The sequence below is a fragment of the Nomascus leucogenys genome, chromosome 16 (assembly GCF_006542625.1).
Source record: "Nomascus leucogenys isolate Asia chromosome 16, Asia_NLE_v1, whole genome shotgun sequence".
Taxonomy (NCBI): Eukaryota; Metazoa; Chordata; class Mammalia; order Primates; family Hylobatidae; genus Nomascus; species Nomascus leucogenys.
This window is the reverse complement of record NC_044396.1, coordinates 21509293-21528327: the sequence shown is the minus strand read 5'-3', so window position 1 is coordinate 21528327 and position 19035 is coordinate 21509293. Positions and strand designations below refer to the sequence as shown.

The 19035-nt window shown below is 36.8% G+C and overlaps 1 protein-coding gene across 5 annotated transcripts in view; it reads left to right on the top strand.

Annotated features, from left to right (window-relative positions):
* WWP1 (WW domain containing E3 ubiquitin protein ligase 1) overlaps positions 1-19035 on the top strand; it is a 122570-nt gene that overhangs the window by 79006 nt on the left and 24529 nt on the right. For all 5 annotated transcript variants that reach the window (XM_030794873.1, XM_030794874.1, XM_030794875.1 and 2 more), the window contains 9 exons: positions 83-178; positions 2470-2644; positions 5571-5625; positions 6019-6103; positions 6228-6356; positions 10076-10151; positions 10257-10328; positions 13178-13266; positions 17221-17380. In XM_030794873.1, the coding sequence (XP_030650733.1) occupies positions 83-178; positions 2470-2644; positions 5571-5625; positions 6019-6103; positions 6228-6356; positions 10076-10151; positions 10257-10328; positions 13178-13266; positions 17221-17380 (937 nt within the window). The remainder of the gene's footprint in view (positions 1-82; positions 179-2469; positions 2645-5570; positions 5626-6018; positions 6104-6227; positions 6357-10075; positions 10152-10256; positions 10329-13177; positions 13267-17220; positions 17381-19035) is intronic.

Sequence of the window (19035 nt, the reverse complement as noted above, 5' to 3'; positions counted from 1 at the left end):
TTTTCTGTTTATAAGGAAGAGTCATTTTTAAGATTGTCCTAGTGTGTTGTCTCTTACTGTTATTTTTGTATTTTTATTAAAGGTGGGAACAAAGAAAAGATCCTCATGGTAGAACCTATTATGTGGATCATAATACTCGAACTACCACATGGGAGAGACCACAACCTTTACCTCCAGGGTAATATAGCACTCTTTATGCATCTGCAGTTACATTTTATCACACATGTGGTTTTTAAATTTATTTAGTACAGCATAATTTGATTCTTTCATTCTGCATATATTCAATTTCTTTACATTTCCTTATATAAATAATGAATGTTCAGTCAATGAGATTAGATAATCTGTAGGGCTTCCTCAAGAGACTGTCCAGCATTGGGATGAGTTACCGAAAGAAGTTGCAAAATTTGGTCAGTTGTCAATCCTTCCTTGTAATTTTTTTAAGGAAAGAAAGGTAATATTTAGGACAGTTTATATGTATGGTTCTCCATGGATAGTGATCTAAACTATGTTATTTCATAAGATTTAATGACTTAAATATTAAAGTAGCCCAAAACTATGATCTACAAAGATCGCCATGAGTGAACTTATACCTAAAATTGTAGAAGGTTTGAAATTAATAAAGTTTTTATTACATACTAAAATTCATACTATTAGGCTGTCATTCAAGGCCATTCACAAACGAGTCTTCCTTTACCTTTGTATTCTTTCATAACTGTCGACATAACTGCACTGATAGCTAGTCGAATTGTACTGTTTGCATTCATTTACTCACATATTCTGTGTGTACCTGGAATATATTTCTCAGATTTCCCTTCCAGATTCAATTTAAAGCCCACCATTATAAAACACATTCAAAATCTAGAAAATTCAAGGCAGAGAAATGTTATTTTTGTAGGATATTTCTCTTTTACGGAATAAAGCACTCAGGCCTTTACTCTACAGTATTAAATGAGAACGTATTGGAAAACATGGCGCCGATATTGCAATATAGCAAACCATGAAGTTCATTTTAACTATGACAGGATCATCAAGTTATAGTCATTCATTTAGCCCATTCATTGAGTACCATGACATGGGGCTTATTTCACTGAAACTGTTGTCCCAGAATTAGGCAGAGGTTGTCTTTAATTTCATCTTTAGCATCTATTATTCTCTTTGTGACCCCATGGTATTTTTAGTAATAAGGTTAAGGAATTTATAATTGGTTGCTGAAAGAAATTTACAATCATTTTATAAATTAATAACAAAAATTGGTTTAATAGATCCTACATGTGTAGAACAGGTGGGAGTTGGAGTGAACCCTGGAGGATGAGTAGAAATCTGGTTGGTAGAGAAATAGGGAAAGGTATTCTGTGAGACAAAGGGGAAACAAAATTCACCTCATGACACCCTTGGAACCAGCAAATAGTTGGTTGGACTCTCACATGAGACCCTTGTAGGATAGGATCTCAGGGAGATGAGGCTGAAAATATGGACAATTCATTTTTATGCCATGCCAATGAGCCATCATGGGTGGAACGACATGGAGTCCACCTGCGTTTCAGGAAGAAAATTGGCAGCAATATAATGGCAGGAAGGTGAGTTAAAAAGTAATAAAAAGAGTTCAGTTAACTCATTCGGAACATGGGCATTGGCTATAGAGCAGATTGCTTGGCATACAGCAAGCACTGTCAGTAAATGCTTATCAAAGAAAGAAGGAGAGGCCGGGCACGGTGGCTCATGCCTATAATCCCCACACTTTGGGAGGCCAAGAGGTGGGAGGATCACCTGAGGTCAGGAGTTCGAGACCATCCTGGCCAACATGGTGAAACCCCATCTCTACTAAAAATACAAAAAATTAGCTGGGCATGGTGGTCTGCACCTGTAATCCCAGCTACCCAGGAGGCTGAGGCAGGAAAATCACTTGAACCTGGGAGGCAGAGGTTGCAGTGAGCCAAGATCACGCCATTGCACTTCAGCCTGGGTAACGAGCGAAACGCCATCTCAAAAAAAAAAAAAAAGAGGGAGAAAGGGTAGCCAGATTGATACTGAAACTGTTCATTCAGTGGCATCTTTTTAGACAGTCTTTAGAAATTATATTAGGGCTAATGCTTTCCCTCCCTTTGCGGGGCTTAAAACCTAGGTGATGTGTTGATAGCTGCAGCAAATGACCATGGCACATGTATACCTGTGTAACAAACCTGCATGTCCTACACATGTATCCCAGAACTTAAAGTAAAATTTAAAAAAAAAAAGAAAATAAGCAAACTCTTCTAGTGCGGGACTAAACATTATAGTGATTAAAGGAAAAAAAAAGATACTAGTGGTAGAATGGGAAGATAATTTAGCTAAAATGAATAGTTCATAGTTTTATATGTTTTAGTTATTTTAACATGTCTTGAACTTACTATTTAAATTGAGTGAAGTAATAACTGCTTTTCATTTTCTTACATTGAGAGATTATTGTTTATTGTTGTTTATTTGTGGTAGTTGGGAAAGAAGAGTTGATGATCGTGGAAGAGTTTATTATGTGGATCATAACACCAGAACAACAACATGGCAGCGGCCTACCATGGAATCTGTCCGAAATTTTGAACAGTGGCAATCTCAGCGGAACCAATTGCAGGGAGCTATGCAACAGTTTAACCAACGATACCTCTATTCGGTAATTAGCAAATTATAAGATGTTAACATAACTTCCTCCATCAGGTGTTTCTTTTATTTTTATTTATTTATTTATTTATTTAATTTTTATTTTTTATTTTTTTTGCTATCCCTTGACCATAATCACATATCTATTTTGGTGATTTTTAGAAATGGTATAGACTGTGTTACAAGATATTTTTTAGTTAATCTTTAATAAATAGTGTTTCTGATATATATATAAGCACTTTATAATATTTTTAAATATTCTAGTTTACTAACATAACTTATACTTTAAGTTTTATATCCTTACTAAGGGGTAGTTTCATAAACGCATTTCTTAATAAAATAATATTTTTACTAATTTTCAATCCTCCACTTTTGTAATAATTTTGTTTGTTTTCAACAAAACCAGTTACCTTATGATTTTACTTAGAGCCAGTCTTGCAGTATTCTACCTATTCTGATTCTCTTCCCAGATTCTAAGAAGCAACACTCATCTGTTTTGCCCCATCAAAGATATTTCTAGAACTCTAAAGTTTTATCCAAAAAATCTAATGCTGTCTGAAAATTTGACCAATTGGTGATTTACTTATTGCCATAAGCAAACATCCGTGAGAGGAGTGGAAAAAAACAAAACAAAACTCCTCTGATAAATGGTGTGATCACAGGAGGTAGAAAAGATAAATTTTAAGTACTGGACAACTACAGATAGTGTTTTGAGGCAACTTGAAGAAACCTAAAATGTAGAAGCTAGCAGATAGAAAGCAAGTAGGAAAGAGACATAGAAAGAAAATGTAGATAACTTTCTCCAAAATCCTGCCTCAGTCTGGCTCTTTCAACCACATTTTTTTCAGAGGTTAAATAGTAAGTTCTCATTTGCAGGTTGACCTACTCTCCTGGTTATATGTAGCTAGCAGGGAGGGAGTGGGCAGCCTAGTTTCCATAGTGTTTCCTGCTGCCTTCAATTGCTGGTTCTTCCATGACTTGTACAGAAATCTGTGGTAAGGTTCCATAGTTTAGCTATATATAGTAATTATACCGTGTGGTATATATAGTAATATATATAGCTATATACATACATAAAAAGTAATACATATAGCTTTGTTTTTGGTTGGACTTACCTGTATACATGAAAACCTTTGGTGAACAGGGGCAGAATGAGGTAACACATGTGTATCAGAAGATTGTTATCTTACAAGTAATAGAATCTCCTTAAACACATTGAGGTTTAATTATGTCAGTACAACATCAAGTCTGGGGTAAAAGTCTAAGTGCTGCATTGACTCAGTGGTGTCATCAAGGACCCGGATTCTTTCTGCCCTTTTGCTCTTCCATCCGTATCGCACTTCAGGCCTGTTACTTCATTTATATGGAGCTCTGCACTGTGGGCCTCACATCCACAGTCTAGGCAAGAAGAAAAAGAGGAATTGAAAGGGCAGATGACTCTGTTGTTGCAAGCCCTTGCCTTTTTTACTTAGCAAAGGATGCCCTCACCATGGCCTTCTGCCTATACCTCATTGGCCAGAACTGGTCACTCTACCAACTCAGCTGCAGGGGAGGGGGAATGGAATGATCTTTATGGCCACGTTTCTACCTCCAACAAAACAGGGATTTGGTTCTCAAGAACAGGTGGAAGATAAATATTGAGTATAATTAACAGGGTCTGTTACAGGATTATATTCATCAAGATGCATATACTTAAATTATTTTTCAGATAATGATTTTTATATTTGTCATTATTATAGAATTCTTGATAGAATGCTTATGTTTTCTTCAGCGTATATTTCTAGGTTGTAAGAATGGAGGCATACATAAAAATGTGTTTTTATGTATGTATGAAAATATAAAAGATACTAATTAAAAGTTTATTTCTATAAATGATACTGGAGTTGAGTGTTAGTTTTATTAGTGGGCATTTGTTTTAAAGAAAATTGTGATAACTGTTCTATTTTTAAACAAATAATATTGCCTCATTTAAACATCATAATTTCCTATATGTTCTTCTCCCATTTCATCTTCCCTCTATAGATTAGTATGGAAGGACTGGGAGAGTAAAGTATTGATGCCAGTGTATTATTTTTAAATCATTTTAGAAAAACTAATAATTAATTTGATTAGTTGATAGTCTCCTCTTCATGACATTTTATGAACTTTGTGTCTTGGCTGGTAGCGGTGGCTTACACCCGTAATCCCAGCACTGTGGGAGGCCGAGGCAGGTGGATCGCTTGAGCCTAGGAGTTGGAGACCAGCCTCAGAAACATGGCAAAACCTTGTCTCTACAAAAAATACAAATATTAGCCGGGTGTGGTGGCACATGTCTGTAGTCCCAGCTATTCGGGTTGTTGCTGAGGTGGGAGGATTGCTTGAGCCCGGGAAGCAGAGGCTGCTGTGAGCTGAGATCATGCCACTGCACCCCAGTCTGGGTAATACAGTGGGAAGATCCTGTCTCAAAAAACAAAGAACTTTGTGTCTTGAAATTGCTTTATTTCCTTATAATGTAGACCTATCTATCTATCTGTCTGTATAATAATACAGATATATTTTTGAGACAGCTTCTCGCTCTGTTGTGCAGGCTGGAGTGCAGTAGTAGTGTGATCACAGTTCACTGTAGCCTCCACCTCCTGGGCTCAAGTGATCCTCCCACTTCAGCCTTCCAAGTAGCTGGGACTTTAGGCATGTGCCAACACGTCTGGCTAATTTAAAAAAATTTGTTTTAATAGAGACAGGGTCTTCCAGGCTGGTCTTGAACTCCCGGGCTTAAGTAATCCTCCCACCTTGCCCTCCCAATGTGCTGAGATTACAGGTGTGAGCCACTGCGCCCAGCCCCTTATCATATTTTTAGAAAATTATTATAAAATGTGATTCTGCCACATGCTTGGCTTATTTCTACTTTCATATTAAAACACTGTTATTTTATTTCTCTCCCTAATCTTTTCTCCAATCAGGCTTCAATGTTAGCTGCAGAAAATGACCCTTATGGACCTTTGCCACCAGGCTGGGGTAAGCTGTTTTTGCTGATGATCTATAAGGGAGATATATATATCTCCATATATATATATATATATATATATCCCTTATTTTATATATGTGTATATCTCCCTTATATATGTCCCTTAACATATATATATCCCTTATAATATATAATATATTTAATATGGATTATATATTCTATATATTATATATACAGAATATATAGATTATATATTATAGAATTACATATTGTAGAATATATTATATAGAATATAATATATACTATAATATATAATAAGGGATACATATATCCCTGATATGTTTTTATATATATAATGTATAATATATATAATTATATATGTTCCTTATTTTATATATAGATCCTAAATAGTTATTAAATATTATACTCACTTTATGTTTCAGAAAAAAGAGTGGATTCAACAGACAGGGTTTACTTTGTGAATCATAACACAAAAACAACCCAGTGGGAAGATCCAAGAACTCAAGGGTATGTATATACAGCAGCCTTTAGTCATCTTGCATTTATCAGTAGGTAGGACCAACCAACCTTGAATGAGATATTTTTAGTACTTAGAAAAGGTTCATCTTGTGATTTTAACTTTATCTTTTAGCTTACAGAATGAAGAACCCCTGCCAGAAGGCTGGGAAATTAGATATACTCGTGAAGGTGTAAGGTACTTTGTTGATCATAACACAAGAACAACAACATTCAAAGATCCTCGCAATGGGAAGTCATCTGTGTGAGTGAAAACCTGAAGTTCTCCTTTAAATATTGCTTAGTGAGCACATGAGATTTAGTCTCTAATTTATCCTCAAGTTTAGCAAAACATTTTACTTTTTGGTTCAAGAAAACCTACACAAGTGAAACCTTAGTATAGCTGTTTTTGCTCTCATTTGACAATGGATTTGCAGCATGTAATTCCTTAATAATAACAATGGCAACTATTTATGTAGTGATTACTGTGTGCCAAGGATTGTTCTAAGTACTTCATAGGTATTAACTCATTTTATCTTCCAATAACCCCTTGAGGTAGATACTATTATTTTTCCCTTTACCAAGTGAGGAGAGGTATAGGGAGCATAACTAACTGTGCAAAGTTATAAGGCAAGTAATGGAGCTAGTTTCTAACAATGACGGTCAGTCTCTGTCTAGACTCTGTGCTCTTAACTGCCACATCACACTACTGCATTGAGATGGTCAGTGAAATGATTTTCCAGATTTAAAGATACCTTAATTAAGCAGTTGACAGATCTCTCCTTCATTCTTACTCTACTCTAAGGTGTAATGTCTTTGCATAACTAAGAAAATAGAAGCAATCCTAAAAGGTCTTTTGCAAAGTTGTACCACCATATCTGTCCGTCTCCTACCATCTCTCCTCCCTCCTGTTCCTATAGATGAACTGTCATTATTATCAAAGTCTCGTTCCTCTGCTGGTACATTCGATTCCTACCCCCACTTTTCTACTTAATTGCTCCAACAGTTATCACCTTTGTCTTGCATTATCAGGTTTTATTTCTCTACCTATTCTTATCAGCTGTTATTTCTCCTAGATATTAAAAAAAAAGCAAAAAAAAAAATTACAACTCTTTCCTTTACCAGTGTGTTCAATCGCAGTTCATTTTTTTGTTTTTTTTTTTGAGATGGACTTTCGCTCCTGTTGCCCAGGCTGGAGTGCAATGATGCGATCTCAGCTCACTGCAACCTCCGCCTCCTGAGTTCAAGTGATTCTCCTGCCTCAGCCCCGCGAGTAGCTGGGATTACAGGCACCCGCCACCACGCCCAGCTAGTTTTTGTATTTTCAGTAGAGACGGGGTTTCGCCATGTTGGCCAGGCTGGTCTTAAACTCCTGACCTCAGGCGATCCACCCGCTTTGGCCTCCCGAAGTGCTGGGATTACAGGCATGAGCCATCATACCCAGCCCACAATTCATTTTTATTGCTCCCCTTTGCAGGAAAGCTACTTGCATGGTTGTCTCTGTATTACTGTTCATAGTTTCTCCTTTAAACCAACTCCAAGGAAGTTCCCCTGACACTGAATTTGCAAGGGCACCAATGATCTTCACATTGTTAATCCAGGCATTGGTTTGCAGTCCTGTCTGATTTGACTTATCAGGAACATTTGATACAATACATTTCTCTCTCCTGGCAAAAGTAGTGCTGTGAGCCATACTTTCTTGATTTCCCTCTGCCTTTCTGTTCTTTCTTTATTTTGCTGAGTGCTCCCTTTTTCCCAAAGCCTCTTTTTTTTTTTTTTTTTGTTAACTACATTCATTCTCTTGATGCATCTCATTCAGTATTATGCTTTTAAAACATGTGCCTGCTAATGACTCACAGATTTAGCTCAGACTTCTCACTTGAAATTTTGCTTTCTATATTCAGCTGCTTATTGACATCTCCACCTGTAACTCCTTCTTGATAGGTCCTGTAAAACCTGCTCTCTGGCCAGGCATGGTGGCACACACCTGTCATCCCAGCACTTTGAGAGGTTGAGGCGGGTAGATCACTTGAGCCCAAGAGTTTGAGACCAGCCTGGGCAACATAGCAAGACCCCGTCTCTAAAAAAAAAAAAAAATTCTAACAACAACAACAAAAACCCAGCCCTACCTGTGATATTCCCTGTCATAACTGATGATAACTCCACTCTAGCATGTGCTTGGGTCAAAAATTTTGGAATCACCTTAGTGTGGTGGCTCATGCCTGTAATCCCAGCAGTTTGGGAGGCTGAGGCAGGCAGATCACTTGAGGTCAGGAGTTCAAGACCAGCCTGGTCAACATGGTAAAATTAGCTGGGCGTGATGGCATGTGCCTGTAATCCCAGCTACTCAGGAGGCTGAGGCAGGAGAATTGCTTGAACCCGGGAGGCAGAGGTTGCAGTGAGCCAAGATTGCACCATTGCACTCCAGCCTGGGCAACAAGAGTGAAACTCCATCTTAGGAAAAAAAAAATGTGGAATCATCCACAACTCCTCTATCTCTCCTACCTTACAAACAGTCCATCAAGAATTCTAGTTACCTCAACTTCAAAACATATCTAGAATCCAGCTGTGTCTCACCACCCCCATTGCCACCATTTTGGTCCAAGCTACCATTATCATTGCCTGGCTTGGTAGCAGAGTCCTCTCTCTGCTTTCTTCCCACACCTTGTACAATGTTGTTATTCTCCGTACAGCACAGAGACTGAATTTCCAAAACAAAAGTTAAATTAAAAGTCATTTATTTGCACAAAACCCTTCAGTGGTTTCTATCTCAATAAGTAAAAAGCACACTTTACAACAGCCTAAATGGCCTTATAGGATCTGACCCCTCTTAGCTCTTCAACCTCTTCTTGGTTTTCGCTCCTCCTCATTCACCGTGTTCCAGCTTCCTTGGCCGCTAGCTGTGCCTTCACCACCTTCAGCTTCCACCTTGGGTCTTAGCCCTTATTCCATCTGCCTGGTATGCTCTTTTCCTGAAACTCCATATGGCTTTTGCCCTCTCCTTCATGTTTTTGCTCAAACGTCACTTTGTCTATGAGCTCTACTCTTTTTACCCTTTTGAAAATTACAAAATGCTTCTCATATCAGTCCTTATCCTTTGTCCTTTTAATAATGCCTTTTTTATTGTTTTATTGTTCTAGGTCAGGAGTGACAAGACATTTGTACTTTACTTATTTATTATATTGTTTTGTCTTATCTCCTTCACTAGTACATAAGCTCCACAAAACAGGTGTTTTTACCTATTAATAAGTAATGCTGTCACTGTCTAGAAGAAAGCCAGGTACCAGCTATGCATTCAGTAAATGCTTTTTGAATAAGTGAATTCACTTGAACCTGACAACACAAGAGAACATTTTTCATCTGTTCCAAAGTGTTCCTTAAGATTATGAAAGTTCTTTGTGCCTGTCAGGCCCTCAATCAATAGGCAAGAGATCCAGGCTCTGTCACTGAGTCAAACCATATTGTAAAACCTGTATTCCTAGGTGCCATGCCACCAACTCTGCCTTTTCTCTCTCTGACCACCTGAACCATGTGATCTGGATGACAGTGTTGTTTCTAGGAATTTGATTTTGCTTTGCTTATTATCTCCAGGAACATTTGTTTGGGTTTTAGGTTAGGCTTAGGATGTGGTAGAATTTCCTTCCACGTCTCTTCTGTCTGGAGCTTCTGTCCTCCTTAGATTTAAGGATTATCAAAGATTTTCTTTGAAATAGTCTATAGTAGACTTTGATATTTCATTTAACTCACTAACAAAAGATCCAGCCATAAATACAATGTCCTTCTTTGTGTATGTGTGTGTCCTGTTGCTGTAATAGTCCCCATTACTTGAGCTGCTTTTGGCCCACCATGTATGTATACCCTTCTCTCCCAGCAAAAAACTTCCTGTGGTATTTTGTAGGACTTTAGTACATTCTGATTTTATACTGAATACTAAATATTCAAGTTTATTATGAGTTAATTTGGTTTATTTTTATTTTTCTTTAGAACTAAAGGTGGTCCACAAATTGCTTATGAACGCAGCTTTAGGTGGAAACTTGCTCACTTCCGTTATTTGTGCCAGGTACTACAGTGGTAAATAAATCTTATACTCAATAATTTAGTCTTCCATTTATACAATACATATACTATAACTCAGATGATATTATGATATTATTTTTGTTTTTAGTCTAATGCACTACCCAGTCATGTAAAGATCAATGTGTCCCGGCAGACATTGTTTGAAGATTCCTTCCAACAGGTAAGGAGGATTTTAGCAGAATAAAACACTATTTGTCTCATTGTATTCTGTGCATCCAAAGAAAGTCAGGGTTTTAGAGATTTTTAAACCACCCAGAACACAGCTATAATAATAATGACTGCCACCGCCACTTGTTGAGTCTCTTTGTTTTGTCTTGTTTTTTTTAAATAGAGATGGAATTTTGCCATGTTGCCCAGGTTGGTCTTGAACTCTGGGCTCAAACGATCCACCCACCTCGGCCTCGTAAAATGCTGGGATTACAGGCTTGAGCCACTGCATCTGGCCTGAGTGCCCATTTTAATCATAGTTATCCTAAACCCTCCCATATACTGAGTGATTATCATTTGCAAAACACCGGCATCTTGCATTTCTCATTTTATTTCATTCATCCTCACAGCATCCCTTTGAGATGGCTCTTATTGTATCTCCATGTTATAGGTAAAGGTACTGAAACTGAGAGACATATCATGAATTTAGATGTGTATTTACTAAAATAAAGCTTAAACAGCTTTTGGAACAAGTTGATTCTTGTTTTGACACCATACTTGGCTAAGAGTTTATTATCTCAAAGTTTTGATAATGCTATCAAATTAAAATTAAATTGGTAGATACTGTATTCCATTTGATAATTCCTTTAATAACTGTTTATTCTCACCTTTATGTTTCTGTTTAAATGTGATCTCAGAGAGACCTTCTCTGAGCTTACTATTTTAAGATGGCAGTCCTGCTCTTCTCCCTCACAGTCACATTCCAGCCATTTATTGTGCTTTATTCTTTTCCATAACCACCCAACATAGTGTATTTTGTCTTCCTTACTAGAATGTGAGCTCCATGAGAGCAGGGACTGTTGGTTTACTGCTGTTCTGCCTAGTCCCTAGAATAGTGCCTTTGCACATAGAGGGTATTCAATAAATATTTGATGAGCAAATAAATGAATGCAGTGTTTCTTCCTTTCCTGAGTCATCTGCAGAATATTTAAGGATAAATAATCCAAATACTGTATTGTCAGTTTTTTCCCAATGAAGTGGAGAATTTTTCATAATGAGACGTCTTATTCCCCCACTAGTATTACAATGATGAACCAAATTATGCTGTGTACTCAGGCATACAGGAACTTTTATTTATACTTTGTACAAGCCAAAATGGAGTAATGATACTCTGAGCCCCACGAGAATTTCAAACCATAGCTTAATTTTACGATTGGACTTTGGGCATGATACTTAAACTATTATCAAGTTGATTTTTTCTTTTGAGTTAATAAATTCTTAGGAAACTAAGTGTAAATAGGTCAACTTGTTCTAAACTCTGGATTGATTTTAGTAAATGTACATCTGAATTCATGGTAGACTTTATTTTGCTTTTTACCCTGTCTTGGGAAGAATCATGGTCTATTTGATCTATAGCAGTGAGCCCACAACTGCCCCAAAGGAGGCATGCTGGTGAGCTGTGCTCCAACCCAGACCTGCCAGTCTTGGCTCTGGTCCTGACATATGTGTGGAATGTAATTTATTTCTCTCCAAAGTAAAGCCTACTTACTAGTAACCTTAATGTAAGCTATTAAAGATTATGAAAATTTGGTATAGGTATTGTTTTTAAATTATACTAGCCTGTGAATAAATTCATTATTGTATAAATAATTGCTCATTATAGCTGAGTTCCTTTACTACTGAGAAATGGAATGTGTGGTATAAGCAGGATGCAGAACAAAGTCTTTTGCCTCGAAGTACTGCTAGTCAGAAAAATTTACCTGTTGGAAGATTTTGGTACAGTTTGGGGAAACCAGCAGGGGAGATAATATTTTTAATCTTAAAAGCCTTTTGTGTCAAACTCTTCCTCTCTTGTCATTAACCCAAAGTAGAACTATCATTTAATACTACAAGGGGGAAGGAGTATAGTTGACCCTTAAACAACACAGGGGCTAGGGGTGCTGACCCCTTGCACAGTTGAAAAGCCATGTATAACTTTTGACTACCCCAAAACTGAACTACTAATACCTACCATTGACTGGAAGCCTTACCAATAACGTAAAGAGTCAATTAACACATATTTTGTATAATATATGTATTATATACTGTATTCTTTTTTTTGAGACGGAGTCTCGCTCTGTGGCCCAGGCTGGAGTGCAGTGGCACGATCTCGGCTCACTGCAAGCTCCACCTCCCGGGTTCACACCATTCTCCTTCCTTAGCCTCCCGAGTAGCTGGGACTACAGGCGCCCACCACCACGCCCAGCTAATTTTTTGTATTTTTTGTAGAGACGGGGTTTCACCATGTTAGCCAGAATGGTCTCAATCTCCTGACCTCGTGATCCGCCTGCCTTGGCCTTCCAAAGTGCTGGCATTACAGTCGTGAGCCACCGCACCCGGCCTGTATACTGTATTCTTATAATAAAGTAAGCTAGAGAAAGGACAATTTTTTTCAAGAAAATCATAAGGAAGATAAAATACATATACTATTCATTAAGTAGAAGTGGATCATCATAAAGGTCTTCATTCCCATTGTCTTCACATTGAATAGGCTGAGGAGGAGGAAGAGGGCTTGGCCTTGTTGTCTCGGGTGGCAGAGGCTGAAGAAAATTCAAGTATAAGTGGACCTGTGCAGTCACCATGTTGACTTAAACTCATGTTGTTTATGGGTCAACCATATGTGAAAGTGAGTCAGGAAAAGCTTGACAGATTGATATGTATGTCTTCATCTAGTTTGTGAAAGAAACCAATTCATCTCTTGAGTTAAAAGCGTGGTATAAGATAAGGAAATGTGTTATTTTGAAAATAGAGATTCAATTTAAATTGGTTTGAAAGGAACTTGTACTGCATGTATTTAATATTCATGTTTTTGTTTTTAATTAGATTATGGCATTAAAACCCTATGACTTGAGGAGGCGCTTATATGTAATATTTAGAGGAGAAGAAGGACTTGATTATGGTGGCCTAGCGAGGTAAAATAAAAACACACATATCTGCCTTGAAATAAGTATATCTCATTGTATGCAGGGAAAGTATTCTTGAAAACATATGTGAATATATTGTATTAAATTTTTGAATTAACAATCCAGAATTTTTCTCAAAAATACACAAGGTAACCATTATTATTATTACTACTCTTGGTTATCTTTCTATACATCTTCTTTACATATATGTAAATTCGTATATATGTGTAATATAGTATATGTTTGCTGCTTTTTTTTAACAGAATTAATCATACAATGTACAAAATGTAGGATCTGATTTTGTTTTTTTATATAGTGTAGACATCTTTCTATGTTAGCATATATACAGTGAGTGAGTGAATTTGTTTATTTCTTTTTTCTCCTTCTTGTTTTTTAAAAAGTTTTTAAAGGCTGGACATGGTGGCTCACGCCTGTAATCCCAGCACTTTGGGAGGCCAAGGTGGGCAGATCATGAGGTCAGGAGATCGAGACCATCCTGGCTAACACGGTGAAACCCCGTCTCTACTAAAAATACAAAAAATTAGGCGGGCGTGGTGGTGGGCGCCTGTAGTTCCAGCTACTCGGGAGGCTAAGGCAGGAGAATGGCATGAACCTGGGAGGCGGAGCTTGCAGAGAGCCGAGATCACGCCACTGCACTCCAGCCTGGGTGACAGAGCGAGACGCTGTCTCAAAAAAAAAAAAAAAAGTTTTTAAAGCTTTTTGTAGAAATGAGGGTCTCACAGTTTTGCCCAGGCTGATCTTGAACTCCTGGGCTCAAGAGATTCCCCCCACCTTGGTCTCCCAAAGTACTGAGATTTCAGGTGTGAGGCACAGCACTCAGTCTGAATATTTTCTTTTTTAAAATGGCTGTACAATATTCTGTTGTATGGAAATATCATAATTAATGGATTAGCATGCATACATTCTTATTTTTTGCTATTGTAACATCATATGTTGGTTTTATGTTTATGTTTTTAGTCCAATCTGAGTCTCTTTTGGGAATAAAGTTTTCTACATTCACTAAATATATTGTTAACACTAGACACTTGTGAAGCAATATGGGTAGAAAATCCTTTTATTTTTTAATTTTGTCCCTTATTTGTTCTGCCCAGCCTAATTTGGCAACAATTTATTGTTTAGCAAAACATTTTGATTAAATCTTTCTAAAGAATTCAAACTTGCTTTTCATAGAAACAACTCCTTTTTTGAACTCATTTCAGAGGTGTACAGAATTACAAAATCAGTTTTAACACAACTGGCAAAAAGAGATACAGAACCAAGTACCACTGGTGGGAATAGATACGTGATAATATATGTGGAATTATCAGAGTTTTGTTTATATTAGCATATTTCCTCGTTTACAACATCATTAAACTTTTCCAGAAACGAAACACTGCCTATCATAATAAATGTTCATATTGCATCTATTGTGAGTTTATCTCAATTTCAGAAATGTTCAGACATAAGAAAGGTATCTTAGAAATGAGGAAATATGGTATTTTTACAGTGTGTGTTTATTAACATTTACATTCTTGTCTGAGCCCTTATTTGCCTCAACTATTTGGGTCTAAGTTTTATATTTTGATGGTTTTAATGAATATAGCTAGTTCCTCCATAACATTATTTTTTATTACTAAATTTTTTATTTAATTCATGTATTGGTGGGCTAGATTCATGAAATGTTTTATTAAAGAATTTACAGGATTGATATATTCCTACAGTCTTTGCATACAATGTTCTCTGTTGCTTTTACATATAAACAACAATTTCACTAGATATAAATTTCTCACACACTTGTTTTTCCAATACTCAGACATTGCTTTACTGTTTTCTAGCATTGAATATTAGTACTGTGAAGTGTGAGGCCAGCCCCTTGTAGGAACCTTATTTTTCCTCTGGGTGCCCACACAGTCCTTTTTCTTGAAGTTCAATAATTTCACTGTTGATTGTTTTGTATCGTTTTTTAGAATATATTAAGATCTTCCTTAATGTCAGGGAAGTTTTCTTCTATTATGTCTTTGAATATTTTTTCTGTTCCATTTGTTCCATTTTTCTTCAGGAACATCAGTCATGGGTATGTGGAATCTCCTTTGTCAGTCTTACATGTCTGTCATCTTTTCTCTGATCATTTTTATCTTTGTGCTTTTCCATTTTATTTTGATTTTTCTCAAGCCTATCCTCATGTCACTGTTTGCAGTACTGCCCTACGTTTTGCTGCTTCTAATGTGATTTTTCTTCATTAGTGGTATTACTGTTTTCTTCATTTTCTTCTTTAGGCTCTGCTAGCTCATCTCTTGTCTCATAATTTTTTCAACCTCTTGTGTCTCTTCAGTTTATTTGACAGTATTGAGAAGAATATGTTGAAAGTTAATTCTTCTGCCTCTTGCTAGTTAGGAATTTTTTTTCCTTTTCTGCTAGCATCAGGGGAAAGGTTAGATGCCATGTTTTAGCCATTCTTCTTTTGAATTAATTCAGTTTTCTCTGGGCTGTTTTTTGCTAGAAATTATCTGAAGCATCTGGAGGGTTTATTCCTAGTTTTTATATATGTGTCTAAACACACTCTCACTAGACCTGCTCTGTCCTCTTACCTGGGGCATGTCTTACTTCAGCCTCATTATAGAGGGAAGTCACTTGGTTCAACTACTACTATGTTACAACTGGACTTAGTTTTAATAATTGGTGTTTACTATTTCTAGTTGATTTTGTTGAGGACTGCCTTCTCTACCCTTCAGGCAGTATCAGCGATTGTGTTTTATAAGCTTTAGGAAAGCATTTATTAACAGGCTGCCAGGCCAGATCTAGCCTACATAGAGGTGGCCCTCATTGTGATTTTATGGTTTTTAAATTATTTGATGACATTTGAAAATCATTAGATTATGCTTAAGAATGAAGATTTCTGACTTCTCTTTAAAACACTCGACCCACAATCCTGCCTTCTCACCTGGCATCAGTGGGCTGAATCAGAGTTGCTGTTTCCCCTGTAGATTAGCATATACTCTGTTTCACTACAGTGTCCACCACTGCCCAGTTATCTGAGGACTACGATAATATGCCTAGAAATTTTTCTTCCTTAAAACCAATAATTTAGCAAGTATATAAGGAATGGAGGATTGTGGCTAAGCAGAGAATGTGAGCCCCATCTAGAGAATAGAGAAGGAATCCCCTTGTACTTACAGATCACTGTAAGCATTTGAGTTTGGAACCCTTCCTTAAAAGAAATTGCTGTTGAAAAGAACCTTTTAGAGATTGGGTTTATCTTGTAATACCTTTATCTAGTTGGATTTCGCATATTGGACTTTAAAATGGGTGGTAAAAGGTTAGCGATTGCTTATCACATTTAAAGATTTAACCTTTTAAATTTTAGTTTCATTTTTAATGCAATGACAATAAAGTTAAAACTGTTAAATAGCAGCAGTGCTGTGTATCTCGGTATCACCTGCAAATGTACATTAAAACCTATTGTATATACATCCTAGAGTGCTTGTAAGAGTTAAGAATACAAAAAAATACATGGCTTTTGCCTTTGAGAAACTTACAGTCTGATGGATGGGGCAAGTCATGTGCATAAAAATGAATTAATATTGTGAGATTGTTAGAACAGAGTATTCAGTGACTGATATTAATACAAATACACTGGAAATTGCCTCAAAAAATTGTTGAAGTGGGATTTAAGCTGAATTGAAGTTGAAGAGACATATCCAAGCAAAAGTGTGGCATACAAATGAGCATGTTATATCTAATATGAGGATCAGTGAATTTGTTGTTTGGCCACATAGAAACTAGCAGGTAACTTAAATGGAGAGCCAGATCATAGAAGAACTTGGATGGAGGGCCAAAGAATTGGGCAGTGGAGTTCTTAAAGACTATTGAGCAGAGGTATGAGGTGTATATGAGTATATTTAAGATCTGTTTTTAAATTCACATATTAATGCTAAAAAATAACCTTGACTTATTTTCTTATAGAGAATGGTTTTTCTTGCTTTCACATGAAGTTTTGAACCCAATGTATTGCTTATTTGAGTATGCGGGCAAGAACAACTATTGTCTGCAGATAAATCCAGCATCAACCATTAATCCAGACCATCTTTCATACTTCTGTTTCATTGGTCGTTTTATTGCCATGGTGAGTTCCTGACTTTATTATTTTTGTTTATTTAAATTTGTTACAAATGTATTAGAGAAGGCTTTTAAAAAAAAAGGATAAGCATTATATTTGCTATTCACAAATTTACCAAGAAAGTTTCCCTGGAGAGTGTAAAAATATATTTTTTGAGTACCTGTATAAAATCAAGATTGTGAATATGAAGATTATGTTTATACAGCCACTTAGTCCTTAAAAGTCCTTTCATATTTAGGGGAACATCACACTCCGGGGACTGTTGTGGGGTGGGGGGAGGTGGGAGGGACAGCATTATAATGGAGATGTACCTAATGCTAAATGATGAGTTAATGGGTGCAGGAAATCAACATGGCACATGGATACATATGTAACAAACCTGCACATTGTGCACATGTACCCTAAAACGTAAAGTATAATAAAAAAAAAAAAGTCCTTTCATTTTTAAAATTAAGACCCATTTATAGTATGACTACTTTTATTTGTTTATTTTTAATAGAAAAAATTTTAATTCTTTTGAGACAGGATCACACTCTGTTGCCCAGGCTGGAGTGCAGTGGCGTGATCTCAGCTTACTGCAACCTCCACCTTGCAGACTCAAACGATCCTCCCGCATCAGCCTCCCAAGTAGCTGAGACTACAGGCTCGTGCCACCATGCCAGCTAATTTTTTTGTATTTTTAGTTGAGATGGGGTTTCATCATGTTGCCCAGGCTGGTCTCAAACTCCTGGGCTGAAGTGATCCGCCTGTCTTGGCCTCCCAAAGTTCTCAGATTACAAATGTGAGCCACCACTCCCAGCCTACTTTTCAATAAAAGGAAAATCTGAGCGATCTAATAATTGTATTTGATTGTTTTTGGAATTTTTAGAGCTTTGCAGAAGCCCTTATGGAACTATTGTCTTTTGGGAAGTGTTTGTATTTATTTATTTACCTGTTTATTTGCACTTTATTATCTATTAATTCATTCAGCAAAAATTTATTGACAACCTACTGTAATGCCAAGCACTGTTTTAGGCTCCAGAGATGAAAAGAATACACAGTCCCTGCTCTCAGGGACCTAAATTCCATTAGATAGAAACGAATAATCAATAGATATATTCTGAAGGAAAGAGTATGTTGCTTTTTTTATATGGTATGTTTAGAGGAAGCCTCACTGGTGGATGACACATGAACAGAAATTGAAGAAAGCTAGGGACTGAATCATGCAGATATCTTGAAGACTATTCTAGGCATAGGGAACAGCAAGACAAAGGCTCTAATGTGGGAGTGCATTCTTGATTGAGAAAGAGACCAGTATAGTTGCAGCAGAGGATATGAGAGAGAATGTAATAGGAGATGAGATTGAGAGATGCTGTGTGGGACCTTTAGGAAATTCACATAAGAGTTGAGTACGGCAATGAGTGACCTGATCTAACTAACATGATCTGACTTAAATTTTATTAAGCTTGCTTTACGAGTATGTAGAAGACAGACTATAATTGGGGGCATGGAAAAACATGGATAGAAGCAGGAAAATCATTTGTAACAATCCAGGTGAAAGGTAATAGTGGCTTGGACTTGTGTCTTCTAGCAGTGGAGGAAGTGAGAAGTGATTTGGATTCTGGGTATATTGTGAAGTTAGAACTAACAGTTTTCTGACAGATTAGATGCAGGGTGTGAGA